This window comes from Calliphora vicina, chromosome 4 (assembly GCF_958450345.1).
Source record: "Calliphora vicina chromosome 4, idCalVici1.1, whole genome shotgun sequence".
Classification (NCBI taxonomy): domain Eukaryota; kingdom Metazoa; phylum Arthropoda; class Insecta; order Diptera; family Calliphoridae; genus Calliphora; species Calliphora vicina.
This window is the reverse complement of record NC_088783.1, coordinates 6253072-6275512: the sequence shown is the minus strand read 5'-3', so window position 1 is coordinate 6275512 and position 22441 is coordinate 6253072. Positions and strand designations below refer to the sequence as shown.

At 34.2% G+C, this 22441-nt stretch overlaps 4 protein-coding genes across 8 annotated transcripts in view; 2 read left to right on the top strand and 2 right to left on the bottom strand.

Moving 5' to 3' along the window:
• Positions 1-7272, top strand: part of tay (tay bridge) — a 76260-nt gene extending 68988 nt beyond the window's left edge. For all 5 annotated transcript variants that reach the window (XM_065510369.1, XM_065510368.1, XM_065510370.1 and 2 more), the window contains 6 exons: positions 18-2212; positions 2306-2730; positions 2813-3351; positions 3914-4337; positions 4458-4566; positions 4634-7272. In XM_065510369.1, coding sequence (XP_065366441.1) covers positions 18-2212; positions 2306-2730; positions 2813-3351; positions 3914-4337; positions 4458-4566; positions 4634-5813 — 4872 coding nt within the window. In that variant the 3' untranslated portion in view covers positions 5814-7272. The remainder of the gene's footprint in view (positions 1-17; positions 2213-2305; positions 2731-2812; positions 3352-3913; positions 4338-4457; positions 4567-4633) is intronic.
• A 2928-nt stretch (positions 7273-10200) lies between these two features.
• AlkB (alpha-ketoglutarate-dependent dioxygenase AlkB) lies at positions 10201-11571 on the bottom strand. Its single transcript, XM_065508939.1, has 3 exons — positions 11398-11571; positions 10780-11318; positions 10201-10719 (listed from the first exon to the last, which is right to left on the bottom strand). The coding sequence occupies exons 1-3, from the start codon at positions 11494-11496 to the stop codon at positions 10296-10298; spliced, it is 1062 nt and encodes a 353-aa protein (XP_065365011.1). The 5' UTR covers positions 11497-11571; the 3' UTR covers positions 10201-10295.
• Positions 11572-12072: 501 nt separating this feature from the next.
• Rrp47 (Ribosomal RNA processing 47) lies at positions 12073-13545 on the top strand. The gene is made up of 2 exons (XM_065508160.1): positions 12073-12386; positions 13237-13545. The coding sequence occupies exons 1-2, from the start codon at positions 12150-12152 to the stop codon at positions 13435-13437; spliced, it is 438 nt and encodes a 145-aa protein (XP_065364232.1). The 5' UTR covers positions 12073-12149; the 3' UTR covers positions 13438-13545.
• A 7394-nt stretch (positions 13546-20939) lies between these two features.
• Gapdh2 (Glyceraldehyde 3 phosphate dehydrogenase 2) lies at positions 20940-22438 on the bottom strand. Its single transcript, XM_065507936.1, has one exon. It carries the CDS (start codon positions 22308-22310, stop codon positions 21312-21314), a length of 999 nt encoding a protein of 332 aa, XP_065364008.1. The 5' UTR covers positions 22311-22438; the 3' UTR covers positions 20940-21311.
• Positions 22439-22441: the final 3 nt, after the last annotated feature.

Genomic DNA, 22441 nt, shown 5'->3' with positions numbered 1-22441 from the left:
TTCGTTTCGATTCGCAGCTTCCCAATGATCCTCGCAATGCGCTGACTTCTCCCTCGCCGTCAGGTCCTATGCCGTCGCCGCATTCGCAACAACATCCTCATGCATCTAGTGATAGCCCGTTTGGAAACAAGCATTTGGCAGGTTCTCCATCTCCCGTAACTGGAAATCTCATGTCTCCCGCATCAATACCTCCACCATCTCAATCGAATGCATCGCCTTTGCAAGGTATGCATCCAAAGTCTGGACATCCTTCTTCCCAAGTGGCTGCTAACTCTCCAGCAAATATGCAGTTACCACCCGGTGCTCAAATGCCCCCATCGTCAACTGGTCCGAATGTAATGGCTGGACCACCAGGAGGATTTAGTGCGGCTGGATCGATAAACAGTAGACTTGGTCCTCCACCCCCAACGCATCCATTCCCTCCCTCGACTCTGCAGCATACCAGTGCAAACACGCAGCAGTCACTGATGAGCATGAAACAAAATGAGGCCGAAAATCGTGAAAAAGGTTCCCATGGAGTTGGTCACGGCGGTCCGTCGCCGCTTCCTCCAATGATGAATGGTTATCTGCCACAATTTGCAAATAGTGGTATTGGGCAACATCCACAAAACAGTGGTGCACCTAGGATCTCACCTCATGCAAATGCCATGCCATCCACGGCTACACCTCCTGGACCGCAAGGCTTACCGCCACCGCATCACCAGCAGCAGCAGCAGCAAATGCAACAGCAGTCTTTGTTGGCAGGAATCAACAAACCATCATCTTTACCTAACACATCATCTGCCTCCTTTCATCCATCGTCGATGGCTTCTGCAATGTCATCATCACATCCTTCTTCAACTGCTCACTCAACTGTCACCTCCATGGCAAAGTTCTCAACCATCTCCAGCAGTAGCAGTGGCATGCCCCCTATACAAACTGCTCCAGGAATTTTTCCCGGGGGTCTACCGCCTGGCTTGCCACCTGGTGTTGCACCTCCTGGAATGATGCCGGGTGGCATGCCGCCCAATGGCATTTCACCCATGCTTTTGCATTCGTCGCCATATCGCCCGCCCTATCCGAATTATCCACTATACGCCCCATACAGTGGTTTGCCACATAGTCCATATTTGCCGCCTGCAGTGCCATCGCCAAGTGCCTCGCCACGTACAAGTCGAGAATCTCCCATGATGCAGCAAATGTCAAAACCTCCCAGTCTGCGGCCACCAACGCCTGTCAGTCAATCCTCAAGTTCGGGGCACACTCCTGGACCGATGGGCAACAGTGGCAGTGGTTCAAGTACCCCTACTAGTTCCGCACCCACAACAGTGCCAACCCCGACTTCGGTACCCTCGTCAGCAGCAAATCTAAGTCAACATGGCCTACCGCCAGCATCTTCAATGGCTCCACATATTTTGCATCATCCACATCTTCCTTATCCTCAGTCGCTGCAGTTGCAGTCACAAATTTTAGGTGGTCCTTTGCCCCCATCGCACCATCAATCGCTTGGTGCTGGTTTAATACCACATCCATCGGTATCCCACTCAGCCCATAGCATAGCAAATGTAACAACAACCACATCGGCATCTACGCCACTCAGTGCTACAATAAGCGGTGGTTCGAGCGGCCTGCCACCCTCATCGCCTTTGGCGAGAGATGGTACGCAATTGTTGGCACCACCTCATCCTCATTTGATGGGACATCCACACTTGGCGCCTCCCCATATGCCACCATTACCGCCTCATATGCTGCCACCACATCCGGGTCTGCTGCGAGGAGCCTCTCCCACAACATCCAACAGCAGCAGTGCCAGTAGTCAACCACCATCCAGTATGGGTACGACTACACCAACATCTTCAACATCTGTGATTCACAAAGGAATTTCACCGCAAACTGAAAGTCCGTCAAAGGAACGCAACGATAACAATGTTGCTTATATGCCGCGATCCTCAACTGCCAATACTCATTTAGGTGGCGGACTCCAATTGACAGCATCATCCGCATCATCATCGCCATACGTAACAACGAGTGGAGCACCGCCGCTGCCAATACCACATTCTGCTGCTTCGTTGGCTATTTCATCAAATGCCTCCTATAGTTCCACGGTTTCGTTGCCTACAACCACTCACGCCTCAGGTGTTATGCCGATGATGACCACGCAATTGCATCAACCACCGCCGGGTAGTTTACAATACGGGCCAGGTCCCAAAGGACCATCAATGTGGCCACCAAGGTAAGATATTGTAGCATCAATCACTAAGCTCTCCATCTAATATTTTCTAAATTCAAACCGAATTTCTCATGATTTATTTTTCTAATTCTAAAGCACATCGTCGCTGTCGATACCACCTCCTACGTCCGTGGCTTCTACTCATTCCTCGTCTTCGATGGCTTCGCGACCTACACCGCCTCCTCCAACAAGTTCAGCGGGAGGATTGCCACCGCCCATTTCGGTTTCACCACATACACCAACACTGCATTCCTCTTCCGGTATTCCACCACCCGGATTACCTCCTGGGTCGACAGGATTTCATCCACAATATTTTGTGCCTCCCATGCCGCCTCACCCTCCGGTATCTTCTGCAATGTCTGCGCCAGCTAGTTCTATAAACAGTTCTCACTCTTCCACATCAGCGTCGGGTCCATCTTCCGGAGTAACAACAGCCGCAAATAGCGCTCCAGTTACTTCAACAACACAAAGTTCGGCTCCCCATCCATTTTCGGCAGAATCTCTTTTCCAACCAAGCAAAAGTAAGTTTGAGTTTTTACATAAAACCAGTGAATATTTTCATTCATTATTATTCATTTTCAATACTAATTCAATATCTACTAGATGATCAAGCGGATTTATTACGACGTGAGCTAGATAATCGATTCCTGGATCGCAGTGGCTTGGCGGGGCCGCCGTCTACACAACAAACGGGACATCAGCAGCCTCCAACTTCAACATCCGCTCCGCCACTAGGCGCACCAGCAGCATCGCCATCTGCCTCAACATCAGCTCCACCTACTTCTACTGCTGGTGGCTCCGGTCCTTCGTCGGGACCTTCGCCACATGCTCCAAGTTCTGCAGTCCCCTCGCCCTACTTAAGGCAAGAATTACATCATCATCAACATCAACACACCCATCTGCATCAGCATCAACAACTTTTACCAACAGCCATGGCGGCAGCACCTCCTCCAGCGCCGGCACCCCTCTTTCCCCCTCCACTTTTCAAAGATATTCCCAAAATTGCCGAATCACCTTTTTATCGTACGGGCATGGGTTTGCCCGGCTACACCGGATATACGCCAGCTGGTCTCTTGCATCCAGGCTTGGGGGGCGCTACACCATTTATGCCTCCCAGCCATTTAACTTCATTTGCGCCAAAGGTATGTTCCATAACAAAGCAAAAATCACAATCTAATCCACCCTTCCTATCATTATCATCATTTTTTTTTTTTTGTTAAAATCCTTTTAAAACCAACAACAAAAATTGTTTCCTCCTCATTTTCATGTTCATTAAACCAAAATCAAAAAACAAAAATTAACTCATCATCTTTGTATTTGTCATCAACACCATCGACATCCACTAATCAAATCAATCCACCTCCAACTCGAAAACTCATCCAAACTCCATCAGACGATACAACCATCGCCCTCCACAAATCCTCATCAACAACCTCAACCGCCTTTACCAACTAATATTGTAGATTCCTCTTCCAAATCCATTAAGTTCACGGTATGTTTTTCTTTTTCCACCATCTAAAACTGAAAAGAGATTCAAATATTTCATACAGACACAAGAAGTTTATCAGAAAGGAGACGGAGAAACGTTTCTTTCTATTTTTCCTTTCAGAGCCCAAATACTACTAAACTAATTATAAAATTAATACAATAAACAAATTAGCTCTATTCAAAATAAATATATGTAATTTGAAAACCTCTTTGCAGAAAACTGGACGATGGAATGCAATGCATGTACGTATTGCGTGGGAAATTTATTATCATCAAAACAAACAAAATCCCGATAAATTGGCAGCGGCTGCAGCAAGTGGCTCAGCAAGTAGTGGTGGCTCAACGCCAGGTGCACCGCCCAACAGTAGTGGTGCCAGTGCTACACCGACAGCTACTGTATCTCAAACCAGTACAGCATCATCAAATCTAGGAGCAGGTCCTTCTCCCTCAGCTGTATCGGCCATGAGTATGAAAGCTTCTCCGGCATTATCGTTAAGTGCGGCAGCTTCGCCACATCTATTACATCGACCGGGTGAATTGCCACCGGGTACTGCATATGCTACCGCACTACCGGGACGTTCACCATTTGAAACTTCTCCGTTATCGGCTAGTTTCATTGGTGCACCACCTAATCATATAGGTAAGTTTAAGTGCAACACTTTAGTATGAAATTACAAATATTTTGTAATTATAAAAATTTACGACGTTTTACAAATATCTTCTGAGAAACACTTTTAATACGACATTATTATATTTGTAGGTACTGCAGTTACTCCTTTTGGCCGCTATGTGGGACCTTTTGGTTTTGGTTTATCACCATTTGGTAGAGAAATACCCCTAGGCGGTGCACTACATGATCCTTGGAGAACGTATGTTTTATTTAGCTATTTACAATTGCGCATTTTTAAATGAAATATATACTATTTGATTTTTTAGAGCTGCTTTACAGCGCACAGTGCCTTATCACCAGGCGGGAGCACCACCGGGATGGCCAATGAAACCGGACACAACGGCCTTGGATAATGCACGTCGCGAGGCCGAAGAGCGTGAACGAGAACGTGAGATGCGCGAAAGAGAACAAAGAGAGCGTGAGAGACAACGTCAACGCGAACGAGAAGAGAGGGAACGTAAGGAGAAAGAAGAGAAATTGAAGCGAGAACAGCAGGAAAGGGAAATGCGCGAAAGGGAGCGAGAACGGGAACGCAAAGAAAGAGAACGAAGAGAAATGGAGCGTCGAGAAATGGAAAGAGAAAGAATGTTGCAACAACAACGTATTAACGAGAGCAATAAATTGTCACAAGCAGCTGCGGCAGCTGCAGCTATGAATTCAGCTCGTGATCGATCTCCTCATCGCAGTGTGTCTGATATGCAGGGCGGCCCAGGTGGTCCAGGCGTAGAGATGCGCATCAAAGAAGAAATGCCACAAATGCCACGTTCTAAAGAAGAACAAGATGCCATGATGATGAGAGCTTCGGCAGCAGCAGCTGCTGCAGATCCCCGCTATCAACATCAGCTAGCACAAGCGCAGGCCAATGCAGCGGCCGCAGCTCATCATGCTTCGTTTATGGCCAGTCGTCATGGTCCGCATGGGGTACCACCACCACCTCATTTGGCTAGACAAATGATGCCTCCCAGTATGGGAGGACCACCACTATCGCACTTTGGTCCTGGTGGACCGCCAGGCTGGCCTATGGATCCTTATGGCCGCGATCCCTACGGAATGAGTGCTCTGCGTTATAATCCCCTAATGGAAGTGGCGTTGCGGCACGAAGAAGAACGACATAAAGCAGCAATGAGTATGTATGCAGTGCAATCAGCCGCTCATTTAAGAGGCAAAGAACCATCACCCATACCGCCACCATCAGGAGTAGTCGGGCCTTTAGGACCGCCACCTCCACCGCATCATCGCATGCAACAGGGACCAATGGGACAGCCCCAACAGGGACCACCACCTTCATTAGGAGGGAAGCCACCTAATATGGGCGGCATGCCACACCCCATGGTCGTAGATCCAATGTTGGCGCCTAAAAAAGAAGAACCGGGAGTTCCACCCGCGGGTGTAATGAATATGGCACCACCACAACCTGCACCCCAAAATGCCCAACCCGGCCGATGATAAACTAAAGAGCTTTCAAGGTTTAACTTCATTTAAAGTTTCCAAATTAAATGATAGACAGACACTAAAGTTAGAGATATCAAAAGAAATAAAACAAAAATATATATTATAAATAAATCGGAAAAGAGACCAAGTAATCTTTAAAAGAAACATATTGTATTATAAAATAACAAAAACAAAAACAAAATTATTCCCCTTCCCCTACTAAAAATAAACAACAACTGTGTATAATTTTAATTTTCCAACTCTTTTTTTTTAAATTGTTTAACTAAAAAAGTATTTTTTTAGAATGAAAAAAAAACCTGTAAAAAATCATAAAATATTATAAAAAGTATCAATAAAAACAAACAAACTTCTAACTTTCCAAAACTCTAACCTTCTCCCCACTCCCCTCCTACCTTCCTGTCTCATACCCCAAATCCCATGTGCTACAAAAAACTCCTTTGTAAAAAAGAACTTTTAAATTCCAAATTGATAAATTGATTTAAAACTAAAATTAAAAATAAAACAAAAACAAAATGAAAATGAAAAATTCTAACAAAGTATATAAAACTTGTATGCAATATTATATACTACAACTAGTAACAAAAGTAAAAAAAAATAAGAAACTACCAACTATTGGTCTGGTATAATAAATACAAAAATATATTAAATATACAAATATTTTATTATGTTTTTCATTTTTTTTTTTTAATTATATTATTATTTTTTTAGTGAATAGGACGCTTCATACTTAGAGCATTTGTATTATTTGTATAGTTTTTTTTATTATTATTAATATTATTTATAATTATTGTACTAAATGTTGTTCTAAAAAAATATGATTTTTTTTTTCTTATAAATACAAATAAAAACAAACAAAAAAAATCAAATGATGTTAACAAATTTGCTAAAAAAATTTATACTGTTATATAATATACATAGTAGACAAGTAAAGTAAAAAACAACAACAAGAAAACAAAACAAAAAAAAACAATTTTTAGTAGTTTTTTTATTATTACTATTAATAATATTGATATATATATATTTAAATAAATATAGAAATAGAAATAACCTCCCTTCCTTCCCCAATCTCCATCATCATAAAGCAGAAAACAAAATTAAATTTAAAAATAAAAAAAATACAAAAATATATATATACTTACATATAAATATAACTGATTATCAATTATAATTATACATTATATATGCATCTACATATATATATAAATAATAAAAAAAAACAAAACACAAAAAAATATTTCTAAAAAAAAACTAAAAGAAAAAACAAATTAACATTATTAAGAAGTAAAATAAAAGAGAAAAAAAAAGAAAATAACAAAAAATCATATATTATAAATTATAATTATAAACAAATTATATACATTAAGTAGCTTTACGATTATTTATAAACAACAACAAAAAACAAAAGATTCAAAAAATATACAATTATTAAAAAAAAAAAACAAAAACCAACAAATCGATTATGCATAAAAATCTAAACATTTTTAGGCATATTTATATTTCTGTAATTTAATTGTAAAATTTCATCAACAACAAAAATAATGAATGAATGAATAGCAGCAAAATAACAACAACAACAACGGATTCAAACAAACAAAACACACCCACACAGAAACATACACACACAACAAACAAACAAAACCAACCAAACCAACTTTAAAACAAGGAAAAACTAAATTATAATTTAACAATAAAAAAATTTAAATGAGAATATATAGAAAATTTGAAAGAAAACAAGTAGTAGTGCTGTTTATGCGGATTCAGTCAAAGGATTTTAGGCAAAACTAAACAGGGGTAAGTTAATAATTGTATGTGTGTGTGTTTTTGGAAAAAAATAACAACCAGACCTAGGAACAACACTCAACACATTTTGAGCTAAAACGCATGTTCTAGTTTGGTCCAGATATTTGAAATTGCCAGCTTCAGATCGAATTCTAAATAACGGTTCTGTAACTTCAGTTGCGTAGCCAGAAGTTTGCCAATTTGACAATAGAAATGATAGCTGCCAGGCAACTGACAACGCAACAATATCGAATAAACGAACGAGTTTTTACTCGAACTATAATAAGCGTTCGAAATTTTTTCTTTAGTCAACGATTTTATTATTTCACTCTTTGAAAATATTTTAGTGAAGCTTTACAAAATCAGTTGAAGAATTTGAATTGTTTATTTGGTCCAATTATAGAAATATCTTTATGCAAATTAACTTAACATAACTTTATAAGGGAATTTTTTTTTCTGGTCGCCAATTTGGCAACAGATTGTAATATCATTTAGGGAACTGACAACGCAACGATATCGAATAAAATGTATAGAAAATCATAATTATTGTGATCGATAACGAACGAGTTTTTACTCGAACTCTAATAAGCCTTCGAAATTTAATAAAAATTGTTTACGAAATTGTCGTAAATTAACGTAACATAACTTTTAAGGAGAAGCAAAAAAGGTTATAAATTGAAAACTACCAGATATTGAAACGAAATGTATAAATCAGGAAATGAAACCAAAAAAAATAGGATGTTTGGAATAAGGTATACGTTATTTTGTTTTAGAAAATCATGTACTTGATGGTTCGTTATAACTTGGTTATTTTTGACATTAGAAGTTAACAATATAAGCTACACTCAGTAAAAAATAAATTCTCAATTATACAATTCTTGTACGTCTAACAAAGGAAAATATAAAAAAATATGAAAAAAATCAAAAATTGAAAACTCTCCTTAGTGATTCTACATTCTACAATTATTGTAGGTATCATGATTAAAATAAAAATTATTCGTTTAATCGATTATTTCAAATTAACCGATTAAATCTAAACCCCGATTAAACCAGAAACCCGATTTAATTTATTATTAATTTTAATACAACGAATCTGAAAATGGCGAAAAGAAAGGAAATATCGACAGATTTTCGAAAATATCCTTAGGAACTATAAAAGGTTTGAAAGTTTGCCACGAGCAGGACGTCCATTAAAGTTTGATGAAATTTTAAGGCGTAAAATTGTAAGAGAAGTCCTAGAAATTTTAAATAAAGTAGCGTTGAATTAAAAAAAGATATCAAAAAATAACCTCTGCTTTAAAAAATCTGGACTTCAGTCGTGCATGGCCAGAAAATAAAACGTTCATTAGTTCCAACAATAAAAAGATACGTTTTGACTATGCTATTCAGAACATTTACATTATCCTATGTTTTGGGAAAGGATTATTTTTACAGATGAATCTATGGTCGCGCAAGAGTTTGGAGAAAGCGAGGTAGAACAAAAAAGTTAAATTTATTTATTGCGACTAAGTGTAGCTGTCTGAAATAATTAAATATACTAATTTATTGAGCATCTACTATTTACTAAGTTCAATGCAGATGCTTTTTTCTCTTACTCTCTTCTAGCAATTTACGTTCCTCTTAGAGTTGTACGGATATTTGCACGTAACTCTTTTTTCCAAAATCATTTTAAATTTTGTTTTATGTATATGGGTAATTCCATGAGTACGTCATCCATGACTGAAAATCAAAAATCCTTGAAACTTGAATTTGACTCTGATTGTTTTTTTGCTATTATCACCTTGGATTTTGAAGACGAATATATTTTTTTGTATACTTTTGTTTTTGTTTACTTATATTTACAGAATAAATACAGTAAAACCTGGATAATCCGGACATCGTTAATCCGGATTATTCGGTAATCCAGATATCAGTTTTCACTACATTGTGTAATCTATAATCCAGATTGATTGAATCTTTATAATCCGGATTGAATACAAACTGTAGTGTTAATCTCTATTCATTTTTACTGGAACAACATAGTTAACTTCCTTAGTTTTCGTTTAACTTTGTTAACCCTTAATAGATTTAATAATTATTTGTGTTTCTTCGATTTTGGCCAAACATTTTAGAAACATAAATAATTCGTTTATAAAAATTCTAAATTTATTAAAATCCTTTAGGTGAACCCTACTTACTGTAGATACATATATGTAAAAATAGACATTTATAAAACTTTTAAATAAAACGGATAAACAAAAATTTACAAACAAAATCCTCCCGAAATTATTTTCCATTCAATCTAAAGACATGACCAAAACTATTAGTGAGGTAATTATAACTATAACTTTGAAAAGAAATAAACAATTACTAAAAATATAATCACATAGCCTGCATCAACTCGGCATCCCTTTTTGAGATTGGTATTTTGGCCATTGGTTTTTGGAACCGTAGCTTGCGATTTCTTGGGTCTGTGTCATTTATTGCCATCGCATTCGCAACACTTATATCGTCCCTACATGTTATCAGTGGTACAGTTCAAAGTTTATAGTAATAAAAATTGATGCCGAAATGTTTTTTTTTTCGTTTGTTTCTAAATAAAATAAAACATTTATTTATAATAATAGATTTGTTTCATACAATAAAAGAATAATAATAATAAATTATGCATGAATGTTTATGTTATAATAATTAATAGCAAACAGCAATAGCTTAGTATTAACAACTCAAGGATTGTTGTTGATTATTTAGTACTTGTCTGACATTTATATTAATACGAGAATCATGTAGATAATTTTTAAAGGGCAACCAATGCAATTCATTGCTCACTTGTTGATACAGCAAAGGATCCATGGACCATACTAAAGCCGTTTCCATTTCATTGTTATTCCAGCAAGTTATATCAGTGCGTAATTTTTTTGACGGCTGCAACGTTTCTATACTTGTTTCCTGCATTTGTCTTGCACTAGACATTTGGTTATTCCAAGTTTCCTGTCTGGCTTTCATAACTCGTGGTACAGCATGATAGCACAGACGTGATTGTTGTGACATGACCAGCACGTCACCACTTTCTATAAATAAAGCAGCAGGTTTTTCTTCTCGCGTTTTGCCACCAATAAGGAAAATTGCAGTTTGTCCAAAACTGAAATTGATGAAGGAAATTTATAAATTTACTTAAGTTAAATTTTATTGTTAAACAAACCTAAATGAAAATAAGGGAGCCTCTAAATTTTGTTCAGAATGATCTGTGTGGCCGGCCAAAGTGGTGCCAATGGGGTAATAATTAACAATGGCAGCCTGTGCCTTATAGTTGTCGTAGCCCAAAACATTAGCAAAGAAATTTGTCATACGTGCCAAGTCCTCTGGAAATTCTGTGTGCAAATCTTCGCTATAGACCTTGGTGTCCCAATTGTGGTGATAGCCTAGTGTGGTCCAGCGCATAGAGATTTTCATACGCCTAGCTTCGTCCTTATCGTCGCACTGTTGTAAAGATGACCACCAGTCATCCAAAACTGTTTTGCTAAAAAGTCGCTCATTTAAATTTACTCGATTGGGATATTTTGGATAATCTTGCAGACTTCTAGCCATCCAGTAGCGTTCACCATGTGTATTGAATGCATGACGTATGACAATTAATCCCGGATGTTCGACGAGCCTAAACAAACGCCATTTATGTATAGGATTCATGCCCAATGGTAAGCCCAAGTCTGCATAATCGTCTTTGAGTTGTAAATCCTCTATCTGTAACATAAAAAACGTTTTAATTATATAAATTGTATATATTTTTTTTACAAATTTACGATGCTATTTATTTATTTACCTTTGCGCTGCAGTTGGAATCATCATGAAAATCTATAACATCTTTGAAATCCGGCACAGGCCACTTTGATTTGTAATATTTAAAACTTTCTTTAAACATTATGCCAATGCTTTTTTATCTACTCAAAATTAATATACATTGAAAATATATTTTTGGAACGAGGAAACAAATATACAAAATGTAAATAAATAAAAGAAATTTTTAACAAATAAAAACAAATTCACAATAGTCAGTAAAACATATGTAGTAGAGTAGGGTTCTTTAAATCGATTTTTGAGCAAACGACTTTTTTTTAACATTTTTCATAATGATTACGTTGAAAAGTCTATTTACTAACTGAAAAATGTCTAATATTGTTTAAAGAAATTGTTTTTCAAATCTGCAACCATGTATTTTTTTTACATTAAAATATAAAAATAAAAAAATTAGCAATATCAAAAAGTCGTACGTACATTTTAAAAATCCGAAAAAAGGTTGGTTATATTAAAAACGTCGAACGATAATTAAAAAAGTCGTGCCATCATAATTTAAATCATCCCATAAAAATCACTATGAAAATGAGAAGAGAAAACAATTAAAAAGCAAGTGTCAAATAAATGTATAGAATTAGAAAACAAAACAAACACCGAAAGTGTCAAATTAACGCGTGCTGATTTAATTAATTTCGTCTAAAAAAATATTTGAGCAAACAAAAACATTGATTTTAGTAAAATATTTAGTATAATTAAAATAAAAGTGCATTCAGAAATACCATGTCTTCATCCCGAGATTATGCTGAACTACGAAATGATGAAAAATTCAAAAAATGCGTGGAAAATTTCGACAATAACTTGGACAAAATTGAAACTTCCATTTTGACTGCAGTGGGTTTCAAGGATTTCGAAGAATTATCTACACAGGAAAAAGTTAAATTGGACAATTACTTGGCCTACTCCATTAATTCTCTGTACTGGATGTATGTTAAACTACAAGGACAGGATCCAAATGAGGTAAGTTGTAGTAATAAAAATTTTCATTGTTATTCAATTCAGCTAAAGTTTTCTTATTTTTTACCCTGCACACACAAACAAAATGTGTTCCGAAGCTTGACCTACTATAAATGAATGTCGTGCTTATTTCATATTTAAAATTAATGAGATTTATATAGGCTTTTTAATGCATCTGTAAGAAAGTTTAGGAACAACTAATTCTATATTTTAGGGTTACAATTAATTACAAGTAGTATTCTACAAGCATAATTTGCAGAGCATAGTAACGAAAACCAACAATACGTTGTAGAAACAGGCTAGAATCTCTTATAAAACATAGACTTCAACATATATATTCTAAAGTAGTACAAGTTTTACTCAAATTCGTAGCCCAAATTATAAAATATTCAAAAAATTCATTCATATGTGCTTTTCTTACCAACCCATTCTTAGAGTTAGGTTGCTAAGTTAGGTTGCCAAGGTGAACCTTTACTATTTATTATATACTGTGGAGCTCTGAACAGCATAGGTAGCATGTATAATGCTTTTGTGCTGATGTTTGAAGTTTTTATTATATGTTCACAGTACATACAAATATTGTGTTCTACTTCCGAAAAACAAATATAAGACATACTTCCGAAAATCACTTAAACCCAGATAATTCTGTAAAAATGACATTGATTTAATTGATCGTCCCACAGCAATATTGGTCATATCCAAAAGTCCCTTACGATTATTACAACAGTTCGCAACTGGACTGAAAAATCATAATATATCTGGCCTAACCGACGATATTAATAAATATATTAATACTATTCTTGATTATTTTAAGCATATTAAAAATAAATAATATCACATTTATCAATTTTAGCACGGAATCAAAAACGAACTATCACGCGTACGACAAACCATTCTACGTGATAAACAAATCTATGAACGCAATACCATAAGACCCGTATTAGACAAAGGAGCTGCTGGACGTTTCATTAAACACGGCCTGCACACACGTTTTGATAAGGATGGAGAAAAAATAAAAAATACAAACAAACAACAACAAATGGAGGAAGAATAATTTTTAAATTAATATTTTTACGTATCATAAGTAGAAGGAATAACTTTTTATAAAAGCATCATTTTACATAATTAAAAAATAAATTAATTAATTTAAGAAAAGCAAAAATGTATTTACAAAATTAATTTCGAAAGGCTTGCACTTAACGAAAGATCTACAGTAGAACAAAGGAACTAATAAAAACAATTTCATAAATATCCCACCGAGAAACTAAAAATTCAGTTTAAAATCAACTAAGTTAGTTACTGACAATGCGAATTAAATAAAGTAAGAAATTAGTAAATAAATTAGCCTTGACGTATTTATTATAAGTAATTTTAGATATTTTAATATCCAGTTTTGGTGGGAAATATGAGTGATCTCAGATTTTCGTTGTTTTCGCTCTAGGCCCTTTAGTTTACGAATTATAAGCAATTGTAGATATTTCGGAAATTTCTTCATGAAAATCACTTTTTGGTGGTAAATATGAATGATCACAGATTTTCTTTATTATCGGTCTAGGACCTTTGTTTAACAAATTATAAGCAATTTTAGATATTTTAAAATTTTCTTCATAAAAAAAAATTTTTGGTGTGAATTATGTATGAGTGATCACAAATTTTTTTTATTTTCGCTATAGGACCTTTAGTTTACGAATTATAAGCAATTTTAGATATTTTGGAAATTTCTTCATGAAAATCACTTTTTTGAAAATGATCACAGATTTTCTGTATTTTCGGTCTAGGACCTGTGTTATAATTATAAGCAATTTTAGATATTTTGAAATTTTGTTCATAAAAATCGTGTTTTGGTGGGATCCACAGATTTTATTTATTTTCGACCTAGGTAGGACCTTTATTTGGTGGGAAATATGGGTGATCACAGATTTCCCTTATTTTCTATCTAGGACCTTTAGTTTACGAATTATAAGCAATTGAAGATATTTTGAAATTTTCATCATAAAAATCAAATTTTGGTGGGAAATATGAGTGATAGGGACCTTTATTTGGTGGGAAATATGGGTGATCACAGATTTCCCATATTTTCTCTCTAGGACCTTTAGTTTACGAATTATAAGCAATTGAAGATATTTTGAAATTTTCATCATAAAAATCAAATTTTGGTGGGAAATATGAGTGATCACAGATTTTCTTTATTTTCTCTCTATGACCTTTAGTTTACGAATTATAAGCAATTTTAGATATTTTGGAATTTTCATCATAAAAATCAAGTTTTGGTGTGAAATATGAGTGATCACAGATTAACTTTATTTTCTCCCTAGGACCTTTAGTTTACGAATTAAAAGCAATTTTAGATATTTTGGAATTTTCTTCATAAAAATCAAGCTTTGGTGAGAAATATGAGTGATGACAGATTTCCCTTATTTTCGCTCTAGGACCTTTAGTTTACGAATTATACACAATTTTAGATATTTTGGAATTTCGTTATAAAAATTATGTTTTGGTGGGAAATAGGAGTGATCACGGATTTTCTTTATTTTCACTCTAGGACCTTTAGTTTACGAATTATACACAATTTTAGATATTTTGAAATTTTCAACATAAAAATCAAATTTTGGTGTGAAATATGAGTGATCACAGATTAACTTTATTTTCTCTCTAGGACCTTTAGTTTACGAATTAAAAGCAATTTTAGATATTTTGGAATTTCGTTATAAAAATTATGTTTTGGTGGGAAATAGGAGTGATCACGGATTTTCTTTATTTTCGCTTTAGGACCTTTAGTTTACGAATTATAAGCAATTTTAGATATTTTAGAATTATCATCTTAAAAATCAAATTTTGATGGGAAATAGGAGTGATCACGGATTTTCTTTATTTTCTCTTTAGGACCTTTAGTTTACGAATTATACACAATTTTAGATATTTTGGAATTATCATCTTAAAAATCAAATTTTGATGGGAAATAGGAGTGATCACGGATTTTCTTTATTTTCGCTCTAGGACCTTTAGTTAACGAATTATAAGCAATTTTAGATATTTTGGAATTTTCATTATAAAAATTATGTTTTGGTGTGAAATATGAGTGATAACAGATTAACTTTATTTTCTCTCTAGGACCTTTAGTTTACGAATTATAAGCAATTTTAGATATTTTGGAATTTTCATCATAAAAATCAAGTTTTGGTGGAAAATAGGAGTGATCACAGATTTTCTTTATTTTCGCTCTAGGACCTTTAGTTTACGAATTATAAGCAATTTAAGATATTTTGGAATTTTCATCTTAAAAATCAAATTTTGATGGGAAATATGGGTGATCACAGATTTCCCTTATTTTCTCTCTAGGACCTTTAGTTTACGAATTATAATCAATTTTAGATATTTTGGAATTTTCATAATAAAAATCAAGTTTTGGTGTGAAATATGAGTGATCACAGATTAACTTTATTTTCTCTCTAGGACCTTTAGTTTACGAATTATACACAATTTTAGATATTTTGGAATTTTCATATTAAAAATCAAATTTTGATGGGAAATAGGAGTGATCACGGATTTTCTTTATTTTCGCTCTATGACCTTTAGTTTACGAATTATAAGCAATTTTAAATATTTTGGAATTTCGTTATAAAAAATTATGTTTTGGTGGGAAATAGGAGTGATCACGGATTTTCTTTATTTTCGCTCTAGGACCTTTAGTTTACGAATTATAAGCAATTTAAGATATCTTGAAATTTTCATCATAAAAATCAAGTTTTGATGGGAAATATGGGTGATCACAGATTTCCCTTATTTTCTCTCTAGGACCTTTAGTTTACGAATTAAAAGCAATTTTAAATATTTTGAAATTTTCATCATAAAAATCAAATTTTGGTGGGAAATATGAGTGATCACAGATTTCCATTATTTTCGCTCTAGGACCTTTAGTTTACGAATTATACACAATTTTAGATATTTTGGAATTTTCATCATAAAAATCAAGTTTTGGTGTGAAATATGAGTGATCACAGATTAACTTTATTTTCTCTCTAGGACCTTTAGTTTACGAATTAAAAGCAATTTTAGATATTTTGGAATTTCGTTATAAAAATTATGTTTTGGTGGGAAATAGGAGTGATCACGGATTTTCTTTATTTTCACTCTAGGACCTTTAGTTTACGAATTATACACAATTTTAGATATTTTGAAATTTTCATCATAAAAATCAAATTTTGGTGTGAAATATGAGTGATCACAGATTAACTTTATTTTCTCTCTAGGACCTTTAGTTTACGAATTAAAAGCAATTTTAGATATTTTGGAATTTCGTTATAAAAATTATGTTTTGGTGGGAAATAGGAGTGATCACGGATTTTCTTTATTTTCGCTTTAGGACCTTTAGTTTACGAATTATAAGCAATTTTAGATATTTTAGAATTTTCATTATAAAAATCAAGTTTTGGTGTGAAATATGAGTGATCACAGATTAACTTTATTTTCTCTTTAGGACCTTTAGTTTACGAATTATACACAATTTTAGATATTTTGGAATTTTCATCATAAAAATCAAATTTTGGTGGGAAATATGAGTGATCACAGATTTTCTTTATTTTCTCTTTAGGACCTTTAGTTTACGAATTATACACAATTTTAGATATTTTGGAATTATCATCTTAAAAATCAAATTTTGATGGGAAATAGGAGTGATCACGGATTTTCTTTATTTTCGCTCTAGGACCTTTAGTTAACGAATTATAAGCAATTTTAGATATTTTGGAATTTTCATTATAAAAATTATGTTTTGGTGTGAAATATGAGTGATAACAGATTAACTTTATTTTCTCTCTAGGACCTTTAGTTTACGAATTATAAGCAATTTTAGATATTTTGGAATTTTCATCATAAAAATCAAGTTTTGGTGGAAAATAGGAGTGATCACAGATTAACTTTATTTTCTCTCTAGGACCTTTAGTTTACGAATTATACACAATTTTAGATATTTTGGAATTTTCATATTAAAAATCAAATTTTGATGGGAAATAGGAGTGATCACGGATTTTCTTTATTTTCGCTCTATGACCTTTAGTTTACGAATTATAAGCAATTTTAGATATTTTGGAATTTTCATCATAAAAATCAAATTTTGGTGGGAAATATGAGTGATCACAGATTTTCTTTTATTTCTCTTTAGGACCTTTAGTTTACGAATTATAAGCAATTTTAGATATTTTGGAATTTTCATCTTAAAAATCAAATTTTGATGGGAAATATGAGTGATCACAGATTTTCTTTATTTTCTCTCTAGGACCTTTAGTTTACGAATTATTAGCAATTTTAGATATTTTGGAATTTTCATCATAAAAATCAAGTTTTGGTGTGAAATATCAGTGATCACAGATTAACTTTATTTTCTCTTTAGGACCTTTAGTTTACGAATTATACACAATTTTAGATATTTTGGAATTTTCATCTTAATAATCAAATTTTGATGGGAGATATGGGCGATCACAGATTTCCCTTATTTTCTCTCTAGGACATTTAGTTTACGAATTAAAAGCAATTTTAGATATTTTGGAACTTCGTTATAAAAATTATGTTTTATCTAGGACCTTTAGTTTACGAATTATAAGCAACTTAAGATATTTTGAAATTTTCATCTTAAAAATCAAATTTTGATGGGAAATAGGAGTGATCATAGATTAACTTTATTTTCTCTCTAGGACCTTTAGTTTACGAATTATACAGAATTTTAGATATTTTGGAATTTTCATCTTAAAAATCAAATTTTGATGGGAAATAGGAGTGATCACAGATTTTCTTTATTTTCGCTCTAGGACCTTTAGTTTACGAATTATAAGCAATTTAAGATATTTTGAAATTTTCATCATAAAAATCAAATTTTGGTGGGAAATATGAGTGATCACAGATATCCATTATTTTCGCTCTAGGACCTTTAGTTTACGAATTATAAGCAATTTTAGACATTTTGGAATTTTCGTTATTAAAATCAAGTTTTGGTGGGAAATAGGAGTGATCACAGATTTTCTTTATTTTCGCTCTAGGACCTTTAGTTTACGAATTATAAGCAATTTTAGATATTTTGGAATTTTCGTTATTAAAATCAAGTTTTGGTGGGAAATAGGAGTGATCACAGATTTTCTTTATTTGGCTCTAGGACCTTTAGTTTACGAATTATAAGCAATTTTAGATATTTTGGAATTTTCATCATAAAAATCAAGTTTTGGTGTGTAATATGAGTGATCACAGATTTCCCTTATTTTCTCTCTAGGACCTTTAGTTTACGAATTAAAAGCAATTTTAGATATTTTGAAATTTGGAAAATCAAGTTTTGGTGGGAAATAGGAGTGATCACGGATTTTCTTTATTTTCGCTATATGACCTTTAGTTTACGAATTATAAGCAATTTTAGATATTTTGGAATTTCCTTAAAAAAAGATATCTAGTTTTGGTATTATAAGAAATTTTCTTCATAAAAATCAAGTTTTGGTGGGATATATGAGTTATCACTGATTTCCATTATTTTCGCTCTAGGACCTTCATTTAACGAATTTTAGACATTTTGGAAATTTCTTAATGAAAATCCCTTTTTGGTGGGAAATATGAGTGATTTAGTTAACGAATTATAGGCAATTTTATTTAAATTTGTTTAACTTAAAATTGATTATGCATTATGAGTGAAATAAAATGATTATTTTTACTTTTTTCAAACATTTTGTAATTATTTTTTACTTGTTTGTTTTGTTTGTTTTCCTTTAAGTTAAATTTGGCCTAAAAATACCGCCATCAGCAAATCTGGCTTACGCCCTTTAAGAGTCTCCTCCAGGAATTACCACATCGACCTATACCTTCGTATAGGAAGCCGGAATTCTCGAACTCAACTCCTGAGTTTTATGGTCTCCACCAAAATCCAATATGAGTTTTGTTTGGTACTCCACCAGTGTTCCAAATTGAGTTTTGTTTGGTACTCCACCACGACAAATTATAGGTTATAAATTATAACCAAAACGAATGCATGTGGTTAATGTGAAAACTTCGAAGAACCGTAACGCGGTACAGTTAGACGACGCCAACCATCAACCAATGCGAGTGAAACGCAATCCCTCGAAGGCAGCGAAAAAAGGACGGCCTGATTGCCCTTAAACGATAATGGCAATGACGCGCGAGTTCTTCCTCCACCCAGAGCTGAATTACGAATTTTTTACTTGAAGAAATTATTAGTTGATATTACTGACTTTCGTTAAGTTTTCTTTAAATAGAGTTACCAAGTCCATTCGTTTGTAAGCTTTTTCTAGTTAGTTATTTTGACATATGCAGTGTATGTATGTAAGCAGGTATGTTTTTAGCAACAACTTGTTTTTATTTTTGCAAATATATGTATGTATATATAAAAAACACAAAATATAAAAAGTACGTTTAGGACATTTGAAATGACCTTTAAAGACACACCCACATTTCATAAATTGAAGAAATATACCTACTCCACTAATGATACACAGCTGATTGATGATGATAAAAGTTTATATCTACAGATCAATAGTTTTGTATGTATGGATGAAAAAGTAATAATATTTATAAATAAATAATTTTTGTATACAGAAAATAACATCTAGCTCTACATACTTTCATTTTTAAATGATAACATGCGTACTGCAAATGTGTACCATACACTTCTTATTACATACATATGTACCTACATTAATAATGTTTAACACACTTCCGTATTATATATGAACATATTTTTTTATTTTCCCTAATGTCGATGACTTTTTTTTACAAATAGCATGATGCAAAGTGTAGAGAGAAAATGAAATTGTAATCCAAATGTATTTTTACCCAAAACACCCCATACATTGTTGTCAGCGAGGGCAGGGGATCTTGTTTTTAATAAACTATAGAAAGTGAAACGTGTCGCCTACCACGAACCAAGATGTGTATACAATACAATAGTGCGTCCTACCCCTGGACCATAAATTCTAAATTTTAATACCAATCAATAAACTTTTATGTTATTTGTTTTGGTAAACAAGTTTTATGACAAATATAAATGACCTTTTGTCTTTGGAACGCAATTTCATGATAAACAATATTCATACATCAGCGAAAACATGGAAAAAAAAACTAATGATAACAATATTATGACTATAATAGAAACAAAATGTACAATACTATTTCCACAAAATGGCCGAAGCCGGCACAATTTACTACATAATAGTACCAAAAAAACATGTTTTTTGTTTGTTTTTGTGTTTTTTTATTAAAATTACAACAACAATATTGAACAAAGCTATAATTAACGGCACATTTGCCAATATATTATGAAATTAAATGCATTAAAAACAACAAATACACACAAATTACAATAAAATGATGCAATTAAATTCTTTTATCTCTCGCACAGTGAGAGATTTTTAATTAAGCTTTCTCACTTTGCCCTTATTTGCAAAAATTGCATTCTCTTGTTTTTTTCATTAGTTGTTCTTTTTTCAAGTGTATGTTGTAGAATTTTCCTGAACAATAAAAGTTATATAAGTTTGGTGGTGCAAAATGAAATTAAACAATTGAATGTAGTTTTTGTTTTAATGTTTTAAATAACATTTATTTTGGTTTTTGTTTTATCAACTTTAAATGTGAGTAATAACTACTAATTATAATTTATTAATTATTGAATACAGTATTGAGAATTTATGATGTTATAATCAGGAGGTGGTTGGTTGTTGAGGAGTTTAAGCCATACTTGGGTTATGACCAGCAAACTTGAAATGTCTTATTCTTTCATTTGTATAAAGTAAATGCTCAGGCTCCTGTATGATGTGCGTCTTCCTTCTGTTTTCTATGCTTCTCGTTATAAATAATTTTGGCGTGTATTTCTAAAATTTTACTGTAGCGTTCTTATGATTTAGACGAATTTATGTTCTTCTCCTCCTCACGGCTTACAATTTAATCCTTGCTTTGCATGTACTTGATCAAGTCGATGACACGGTTGGAGTAACCGAATTCGTTGTCGTACCAGGAGATCAACTTGACGAATTGATCGTTAAGAGAAATGCCAGCCTTGGCGTCAAAGACTGAGGAGTGGGTGTCACTGACGAAATCGGTGGAGACGACTTCTTCATCGGTGTAGCCCAAGATTCCCTTCATGGGACCGTTGGAAGCTTCCAAAACCTTGGCCTTGATGGCATCGTAGCTGGCGGGTTTGCCAAGACGGACAGTCAAATCGACAACAGATACGTTGGGGGTGGGGACACGGAAAGCCATACCGGTGAGTTTACCGTTCAAGGCAGGGATAACTTTGCCGACAGCCTTGGCAGCACCAGTAGAGGCAGGAATGATGTTTTGGGCAGCACCACGGCCATCACGCCACAATTTGCCAGAGGGACCGTCAACGGTCTTTTGGGTGGCAGTGGTGGCATGGACAGTGGTCATGAGACCTTCAACGATTTCCCAGTTATCGTTGATAACCTTGGCCAAAGGAGCCAAGCAGTTGGTGGTGCAGGAAGCGTTGGATACTACCTTCATGTCGGGGGAGTAGGCATCCAAGTTGACACCGCATACGAACATGGGAGCATCAGCAGATGGGGCAGAGATGACAACCTTCTTGGCACCACCCTTGAAATGAGCAGAGGCCTTGTCGATGGTGGTGAAGACACCAGTGGATTCTACAACGTATTCGGCACCAGCGCTGGCCCAGTTGATGTTGGCGGGGTCGCGTTCGCTGAAAACGGTGATGGCTTTGCCATTGACAACCAATTTGCCACCTTCGGCGGCTACGGTGCCCTTGAAACGACCGTGGGTCGAATCGAATTTGAACAAGTAAACCATGTAGTTGACATCGATAAAGGGATCGTTAACAGCAACAACTGTGGCACCCTTATCGACGGCAGCACGCAAAACCAAACGGCCAATGCGACCGAAACCGTTAATACCGATCTTAGACATGTTTGTTATTAATTTCTTTTATTAAACTCTGGAGAAAAGTTTCTAAACACTTGGTTATTTTCTTTTCCAAACAACCGGACCGTACAGCTCGCTAGCAAGGAATAAACTGTGCAGTTTTTCTTAGCTTCACT